General features: G+C 28.8%; 1 protein-coding gene across 1 annotated transcript; it reads left to right on the top strand.

Annotated features, from left to right (window-relative positions):
- The first annotated feature begins 2,273 nt into the window (after positions 1-2,273).
- LOC123298842 (cytochrome P450 4g15-like) lies at positions 2,274-6,555 on the top strand. Its single transcript, XM_044880936.1, has 6 exons — positions 2,274-2,427; positions 3,081-3,281; positions 3,906-4,161; positions 4,356-4,659; positions 5,019-5,439; positions 6,230-6,555. The coding sequence occupies exons 1-6, from the start codon at positions 2,274-2,276 to the stop codon at positions 6,553-6,555; spliced, it is 1,662 nt and encodes a 553-aa protein (XP_044736871.1).
- The last annotated feature ends 3,748 nt before the right edge of the window (positions 6,556-10,303 follow it).

Raw genomic sequence — 10,303 nt, 5'->3', positions numbered from 1 at the left:
ATGTATTGATTTACACTGATCGGGATAAAATGTGAGACACATCAGGTATTGTTGCACAATGTGATACATTCTGGTGAGCTGAAGCTCAGAATAACACTGGCAGAAATTTCAACGATTGTCAATAATTCGAAAATAATGGTCACAGAAAATGGTCAAATGGTGCCCGAAAATCATTTTACCATATTTTTTCGACGATTTAATATAGCCTCCATATCAAGGTAAAGGCCTGATTAAATAGGGCATGAAAATTTTGGTGAATGTAAAATTGGGATGATGACAAAATTTTTGCATTAATTTAGGTGAAGAGTTCTTAGTTTTTACTTCACAGACGCAAAATTGAAGTTGGTTTTTGAAAATCTGTGGAATGCGCCTAATATGAACGTTTTATACTCCTAATTAAATAAAGATACATTAAAAGTGACGTAATCGTTGAGTATCACCATAGAGATCCCTGTACCTACCCCTATATACATGTATAGATTATAAATGTGGAAGTAAGGTTGTTTGTTTGTTTGTGATAATTTCACGCAAAAATACTGAATTTTATTTAAACTCTACAATAATATACCTCATGCATCAGAGTAACACATGAGCATCATTTGGAACCATAAAAAAATATTTCTGTAAAAATGGTAAACGTTGAAATTTAAAAATGGTAAAAATACAATGCATGGCTGTAAAAAAATTGAAAACTGCTATATATTTTACCTGTGTAAAACAATCCCTATTTCGAGTATTATGGAAAGGGGATAAGTGAGAGCAAAATAGGTGAAGGCTATAACGCGGTAGTCTTTATCAGTCTTTATTTTTTAATGCGGGTATCGAGCTAGCCATATATAAAACTCTTTTTTGTAAAAAGAGATGGGCAACAATCTTTGAATGCTTATTTCGATATTCAATTTTTAATCAATTTTAATTAAACTTAATTTTGTTATGGTATCAAGTCTACTTTTACAATTTTATGGGCAACGTGACAAATTCGATGTCAGTCATCTACCCAATTGTGTCCTAATTACCCTTCCTCTTCCTACAGAACTGGGAAAAATTAAAGTAAAAAATTAAAAAAATTAAAAAGTACTTCCAAACTTACAATGTAGAAATTGTATTATCGCATATTTATTTATTACAGACTTTCATTCAAAAACTTGACTCTTGATTCTTGATTGTCTTTTTGTTTTGTTTACCTAAGAGACTTTTAATTTTTTGGCTATAATATTTCACAAATCATTGGTGTTTTAGAATTATAAACGCTTAAGTTAGGTTCGTGTAGGTTTTAAAGTCGATTTCTGAAGTAAAAATAATTCTGCCTCATATCAATTCATTTTTAAAGCTATCTCATTGTAAATTCATGCCAGTGTATTTTATATATTTTATCTGTCAATATGTAATTTGTATGCCAATTTGATTTATCTTCTCAATTAATTCAACAAATCGTTTTACGTATAACTTTTATATCTTGACACTGGTAAAAGAATAATTTATTTTGGAATAAGATATGTTGGAAGATATCATTACTAAATTTTGCTTTTATGCAATACCATAATTCATCTTAGATGTGGGTACAGGAAATGAAATTAAAAGTTATATAAGTAAGCAAATGAAAGGTTTGTACGGTTGTGAAGGGTACCGTTTAATAATTTTAATTCGTAATTACGCTGACGGATTCGAAAGATTAGTTTTTTTTCCAAGTTTCACATCAATTAACATTCTTCTATATTCGTCTGGTTAATTCAGTTCATTTATGGAAATATGCAATTAGTTTCATTGTTTTCCACATAAAACACGTTTTTCCCCTTTTGTTTATCTTCTATCAGCGACGTTCTAAAAATAGTACTTTCGCAATTTGTGGGAACCTGTATATTCGTTGTCAAAAATGAATAGCTGAATGTTAATATTTTTGAAAGTACGCCTTATAAGAAATAAATTTTTCATATGTAGCCAACTTAGCTAGACACCCTGTATAAAAGTTGTTTCGCAAAAAGGAATTAAAATTCAAATCAAGGTATTAAGAATAATAATTTAAATACTCAAAATCATACATCATATTTTAGGAAAGTTATGTGTATTTTACCACTTTCAGCGTCCATCCTATATACACTGATTGATAAAACAGAAAGATTTATTGCTGATTTTTTATAAATTCCATAATTTTTTTCAATATTTTTGCAATTCGACAATAAAGTATTTAGTTTGTCTTGAACTTATCGGCTTATACATTATAAAAATTATTTTAGCCTTGTATTTAATTAGTGCATTTTTATTTGTTTAGAAAAATGGTTGGTGGATTGTTAATTGTATGGTTAATTATTTTAACTACTTACTTAATGGTTAAAAGATTGTATGAAACTTATAAATATCCAAAAATACCAGGACCATCAGGTTTACCATTAATCGGTAATGCATTACAATTTTGGGACAAACCTGAAGGTAAGTTCCTAAAATACAATTATTCATTTTAATGGTTTTTTTATTGATGAAAAAAATATCGACTATGGCAGTATATCGAACATTAAAGTGAGGAGAAGTGGTTTTATTCCATACTCTATTAAATACAATTAATTAATCTATGAGAGTTCATTAAAATAATTATTTACAATTTCTCATTTAATTACATACAACTGCATTGCATTGATGTACCACAAGTTGCCGATTTTTAAAAACAAATTCCTAAAATGTTAAGTGTTTCCTTTGCTGGATTTTCGTAAAATGACTCAATGGCAAACTACTCACGAAAAAAATTAACCGCTGTCATATACTTGATTAAAAAAATACTCATTTTACAATGTTCATAGATGTCATATGTCGGTATTATGTCATTGTGGGTTTTATTGTTAATTTTTTTTTTTCAATTATTTTAACTTATCTGTAGGATAGCATAGTACTGCAATTTGACCATGTTAGGCCAAATAATATCATTAATAATGTCTCTAGAAATTTACTAAATTTTTAATGTTATTCATAAAGTTTTCTTCAAATTAGCCTAAAGCAAAATCTATCAAGCAAATTTGAACATCTTTTTTTTCTAAATTGCTTAGGCAAGCATTAATACAGATTTGTTTGAAAATTGTTTTTTGTTTTAGCTGTCTTTAAACAATTGTATTCAATTTCCAATCAATATACCCGAATGGTTGGATTATGGATTGGTCCAAAATTACACGTAGCCATATTTGATCCGCGTGATGCTGAAGTAATATTACGTGCAAATCGTCATCAGGTACAAAAAGCTGAAGAATATCGATTTTTAAGACCCTGGCTTGGTGAAAGTATACTTATATCAAAAGGTAAATTTTAAAGTAAAGCTTTAATGCTTTGGTATTTTTAAATTAAAATCAAATTTAGTTTTTGAATCAGCCAGAATACATTTGACACAAGCATGTCGAATTAATAGAAATAATAAAAAAGAAAAATGGAGAAATACACTTTTTTTTAAAAAACTTGCATCAGTCCTTTCGGTCACGAAAAATAATTTTCTATCGAAATTACCTCAATAATCAAGCATTTCCTATTACTTAAAGTGGTTCGGCTTTCACGTGACTAGTCAACTAGGCAATTTGAATGACGTAAATGTAAATAAATGATTTAAAAATATCGAAAAAGCGTCAAAAATCAAAGTTTTTTTATTTTCTTTTTGGAAAGCGCCGTTAGGCAATGTTTTTTTGCATAAACAGAATTTGTGATAAATTTTTTTCATGATGAAAATTTTTTTGAAGCTCATTCACCGATTAATTTTGTACAATAAACATTATTTTGAGTTCTTTCATAAAGTACTATGTTAAAAATCACAATTTTAAAATGAAATAATTTAAAATTTGGCCCCGCAAGGACACCAAAACGATACGGAACGCTTTTTGTGCGAGTTTGATCCGCACTTTACCGATTTTATCATAAAACATTGTTTATTTTAGGTGAGAAATTTAAGAAAAATAAAAAGTTTATAATGCCAGCATTTAATGTAAATGTTTTAAAAAATTTTCTGGTCACTTTTAATGCACATTCAAGACACATGGCTGCAAAATTGTACGAGCAAGTTGGAAAAGATGAATTTGATATTCATGATATTTTAAGCGCCGAAGCATTAAATGTTTTATTAGAAACATCGATGGGGGTAAATTGTGAAACATTGGGTGATAATGCTGTTCGTTATGCGCATGCTGTAGAAAAGTATGAATTATTTTTAATATTTTTATGCTTTTGATGAGTTTTAAAGATGCTTTGCTTTTGTGCTTAGAAATAGAAAGTTCTTGTTATAAAAATCCATTTATATTATATGTAGTAATTCGATCGAGAACGGCGCCTAATATATTTGTCTGATCGTTATGTTAAAAATATTGATAATTCTTTGTTTATTTATACAGGGTATGTAAGATTGTACATATAAGAGCATATACGTTATGGTTACGTCCTGATATACTATTTAATTATTCGAAATTAAAAAAGAAGCAAGATGAATGCTTACAAATTATACATCCTTTAACAGAAAGTGTAATAAAGAAACGTAAAGAAGAACTTATACAGCAAAAAGAAATTCAAAGTGAAACAGGTGAATCAAATGCAAGACGTAAAGCTGTCGTATTGGATTTATTACTTGAAGCGGAGCATGATGGTGAAAGATTTAGTGATCAAGAAATTATGGATGAAATTTTAACAATGATGTTTGCGGTAAATGTTATTTTTTTTTTTACAGACAACTTACATTATAAGAACGTATTTTTATTGAATAAATTGCCTATATTATGCAGTAATTATAATTATTTTTTTTAGTTTTGTACAAATATTCTCCAAAATTTTTTTGCAAAAATAATTATTGATAGTACTTCTCTCTTGTATAATTTTCGTTATATAGATAGTTTCACATGTTCCCGTTCTGGAATAAAAATTTTTAAATGAGGAGCTTAATCTTTTTCCTTTTTCAACCTCTCTACAAAATATAAATATCTTGTTCCAAAACTGTACAGATTATTCCTTACAATACTTATTGTTTTCAATTTTGTTGGGACTAACAATGCTCTAATTTACAGGGACAAGATACAACAGCTGGAACTACAGGATTCGCTCTAAGTTTATTAGGATTATATAAAAGACATCAGAAAAAAATTCATGAAGAATTAGATGAAATTTTCGGTGATTCAGACCGTGATGTCACTTATGATGATATTGGACGTATGGAATATATGGAACGTTGTATATTAGAAACATTACGATTGTATCCAGCAATTCCAATGATTGGACGAAAACCTATACAAGATTTAAAATTAGAGGATGGTTACATTCTACCAAAAAATTGTACTGTAGGCTTAATAATAATGAAGATACATCGTAACCCGGATTATTATGAGAAACCACATTATTTTAATCCCGATAACTTTTTACCAGAGAATGTTAAACAACGACATCCATATAGTTTTATACCATTTTCAGCAGGAACTAGAACATGTATTGGTAAGTTTCGAAGATGATATAAAATCAATTGATTCCAATTTAAATACCAAAATTTATTGTTTAGGAAATTCAAGTTTTTAGAATTTATTAAATAGAAAGAAACGTTATCTTTATTGCACTAAGACTGATATCTTAAATTTCCACCCAATCTTCAAATTTATCTTAAATGTTAACACAGCTCCATAGATTATCCCTATCTTCTCTATTTTGAAAAAGTGAATGATGGGAAAATCTAATAATAAACATTGTTGCGACTTTGCCAACATGGTTTGTCTATCGAGCTTTACATCTGCCTCCTTTTCCGATATCGTCGGGTACCTATATGCCTTATCGAATTACGCAGGGTGGGTCCTTTTAATCTATACACCTTAATATCTCCTTTTGAAGCTAACCAATCAAAAAATAACTTTAGAAAAAGTTGTATACCTTGATGGGGGACATCATGGTCTGACATCAGATTGGACCTGGTACTTCGGGTTTCTTTAATAGCCAATTTAGATCCAAAGAGCCAAGAGATATAATTACACTTTACATTAGAAAGTTGAAAAAACGCTAACTACGAAAAAATGCTTTAGCCAAAAGTTGTCAAGGGTAATAGAGGACATCGCATTTTCTCCGAAAGGCTGCGGTGAAATGGGTCCTCCCAAATGTCACATTTCATCACGCTAAACAATACCACTTAATTTTTATGTTATATCTCTATTTTCTTCTTTATTTTGTCTCTATTTTATAAATAAGCGTAGCAAGTATAAATATTTATTATCAACATTTATATAAAATAATTTTTCAGGACCAAAATATGCAATGCTAAAAATAAAAGTTGTATTATCACATATTTTACGAAAATATAACGTGACATCAACAGTAAAAGAAATCGATTGGAAATTATCAGGTCAAACAACATTAAAACGTAAAGATGGTTTTCGTATTCGCATTGAACCTCGAAAAACAATTTACAACAATAATAATGAAATAATTGTGAATAAAACAGATGCAAAATCGAATTTAATTACGTTGACTGAAAAATTAATTGAAACAGTGGAAGAAACGAATAATGAATTAAATTCAAAATCGTCAATATCAACAAATGATATTATAAAAGAGAAAATACGATAGATAGTTTAGAAATAATTCTAAAAATAAAAAGTCGTTTATTAGGGTATTTAAGAAAATTAAGACGTAATTGCAACTTTTAATAAAGGTCGATATTTTAATTCGAATTCATTTGAAAGGTGCCCCGAAATTGACGTTTTAATTACTTAATTTCGTACTTTTGTTCCATTTTTTAATCATTTTATGCAAAACAAACTACATTCCAGTAGAACATTTGTATAGAAACATGTAAAGTAAAAGTTGTTCGTATCAAAGGCACCTTAGATTGGACATTCATGGCCAGTTAATGGTCCACTCGTTTTCGTTGCAGGTAAGAGATAGAAAAACATTTTAAAATTTAAATTTGCCCCTTCAAAAACAAAGAACATTTTATATATAGTTTCAATATCACAAGTGAAATTTACAAAATTTAAAAAATCCTCCATAAAATATCGGGTATGGAACCCTAAACTCGCACTTGAAACGTATCTAAGAGCATTCTCCATTAAATTATCTTTTTCCTTAGAGCCTTCTCCAAACCGAACCGATTTTGAAAATCATCACCTATTTTTTCACTTGCGAAGCACATACCTAAGAACACTCCCCATTAGATTCATCCGTTTAGGCGCTACCATTCCACAGACAGACAGACACACATAGCGGTTAAACTTATAACACCCCTTTTTTTGTTCGGGGATTAAAAATAAATCAAGTCTTTCAAATTTTGCCTCTAAATTGTATTCAATTTTGAGTTTTTACGAAGTTTCAGAAAAAATGCACATTATTATTTAAAATAGCATTCCAAAAACTTATCTTATAGCCATACAAAGTTTCAAACTTCCAAGATTATTTTTTTATAGATAGATTTTTGCATTCAATTTCTGCTGAATCTTTTCATATTTCAAAAAGATGCTTTAAACAAAAATATTGGATTTTGGACGGAAAAACATCTAATTTTAAGTGGCCATGTACCAGCAACGAAAACGAGTTGCCCTTTAAAGTCAAAGACTCGTCCAAGTTGCCGATGAGATGTTCACCTTTGATTCGAACAACTTTTGCTAGACAAATGTTTCTGTATCAGACTATGCTAAAAACAGGAAGAGAAAAATTTATATCATTTTTGAATAATTTCCATATTCAATTACTTAACGACTGTAAGTACTTAATTATTTCGAAAATCACTCATACGTCTGATATTTACATATTTATTTAATATAATGAACAAAATAATAAAAAAAATTGCTGCATAGTCATTGCAATGTAATTTTTAATTTCACAGAATAATTTTAGCTGTGAGATTCCGAAGTTGCAAAATTTATGGTCGTTCAGATCGCGAAATTTAATTAATTTTGAATATTTCTTATGATAATAAAAAATTATTTTGACAGAATTGAAAAAATTTAGGAGAGTTTAAATGAATGTTTTTAGAAAGAAATAATTTTGACGCAAATTGGTTAAAATTGTGAACGTAGGCATAATTATCTCGTGTTTTAGTACGATCAAAATTTTTGAAACTTGGGATTTAATAGTAAGTAAATAATTAATTTCTCGTTCAATTCTGCAAAAAAAAAAAAATTACCATAGTTCTGGCATAATGCTGGAAATACCTTAATGTGATGGATTTATAATTGAAGATGGAAGAATTAAAAAGCCATCTTATATTTATAGGATATTTATTTGCCTTTATTGATAAAATCTCACTTATCAAGTAAACATGACTGTATCTCGGTATAATTATTTCAATATGTATTGTTATTTTGTTGAAAAATTAACTTTTGTTTAATTTTGAGTAATATTTTTTTATTTTAATTAATATAATTTATTTTAGAATTTACGATGTATTTTTGTTTTAATTACTATAATTATACTTAGTTGTATTATTTAATTTTTTATTATTAATAAATAAAAATTGTATTTATTGCTATTAATTTTATTTTATTATAATTTATAATCTTTAGAGATATATTCTAGAAGAAGATATCCCAGTATTTAGATTTTGATTATTTTTTCCGACTCATATATTGGGTGTTTCCTCAGTAAGCACAAAAAATTAAAAAACTTAATGATTTATGAGTTCACAGCCGCAAACGCTTCGTTTCAAGATGTAAAAAGTTTAAGAAAAAATCTTAAACTCTAAAAAATCTCTAAATATTTATGTGAAATTTGGTTCACGCATGCTACGAAGTACAATTTCACAAAAAGAATTCGAGTGACATCATAGATATAATAAAACAAAGATTTTACTCTTGAATTTATAACGCAGCCTGTATTTTTGCCTGTAGAAGTTCTTTTCTCACCCAGTATGTGTGGGAAAAATAGTTCTTTACCGCCTAAGCGTGATCATGAATTTCCGCACTAGGACAATAATGAATTCACTATAGTATCTAACTTTTTTAATTTTCTATTTTTCTCAATAAGCAATGACAAATTTTAAATAATAATTATCGTCTGTTTCCACATTCTAGAGGCGTAGATAAAGTTTTGTACGATATACGTGTGGTAACGCATTCTTAACGTACTTCTGCCCAACTCGTTCTACGCACTCGTTGTGCAGATTTCGCTGGCGTACGTTAATAATGCTGTTATCCCACTAGTATCCTAAATAACAATTTACTTTCTTAGAAAACTTCAATATGGCTAAGCGTTAGTCTTGTAATTATGGGATAGAAAGACGACACTTTTTAAGATTTTCGATATTTTCTATCGAATAAGATAATCATAAATATTTTTCTATTATTCTTCTATTTGCAATTTCTGTAAAATATTATTATGAATTTTTCTTTTCTAGAAGCCACTCGGTATCTCGGATCATTATTTTTTCTACTTTTGTTCCCAAAATTGAAATGAATGCAAAAGGTTTTATTCAATTTTATTCAACTAGACATATGTCAATGGATTCGTTTCTTCTGCTATTAAATTCATAATGTCTAATAATTACATGAAAGTACTTTTCATAAGAATTCAGTGACAGAACTATAATGTGCACTGCTCTAGGGTCTAGGACAAATATGTGCCACCCCTACTTCACTGTAATAGTTTAATTCTATAAAAAAAAGTATGCTAACAATTATAAATTATATTTTTCTTTTTTTCTTCTCCTTTAATAGTGGATGACGATTAGAAAGGCTATTCTGATGAGTAGTTGCAAATATTTCCAACCTAAAAATTTTATAATCACTTTTCAATGGATTTTTACGTTTCAAAGTACTCAAGTACAAAGATCTTACAAACATAGTTGTGTTTGGATGGATGTGTTTGTATAATTAACGTTAACGAAGATAAGAGTGTCCAAATAACGAAAATAATTCATTGCGATTTACCATAAACCTGTCCCTAATATTTGGTGACTGGTCTATATATATCGATCATTTGGAGTCAATTCCAAGACGAAAGATGAGAATAAAAAGGGATCAACGGTGCAAAAATAATAATAACACTTCATAAAAAAAAAGGAATACCTTAGAGATCTATGAAAATCCATCATCCTGAAAGCATTCAGACGCCGCGTAATTGGGGGTTCCGCTTGCTCAGTAACAAAAATTTTGGATAAAAGCGCCGATAAAGGGGTAGGTGGTGGTTGAACGAAAGTTTAAAGGAAAGAAAAAGTGATGAAATAACTACCTCTGATTAAAAAAAGGGAAAGGATGCGGATAGGTTTTTGTTAAGGGCGAAAAAAACTTAAAAAACGTCCACTGATACAATATGTTACGGGTCTCGGACTGTCTCAATTCGATATTGCGTGGCATAAATTTTATTTAAATCATGGAAAATT

This window comes from Chrysoperla carnea, chromosome 4, assembly GCF_905475395.1.
Source record: "Chrysoperla carnea chromosome 4, inChrCarn1.1, whole genome shotgun sequence".
In the NCBI taxonomy this organism is placed as follows: domain Eukaryota; kingdom Metazoa; phylum Arthropoda; class Insecta; order Neuroptera; family Chrysopidae; genus Chrysoperla; species Chrysoperla carnea.
This window is presented reverse-complemented; position numbering and strand designations above follow the sequence as displayed.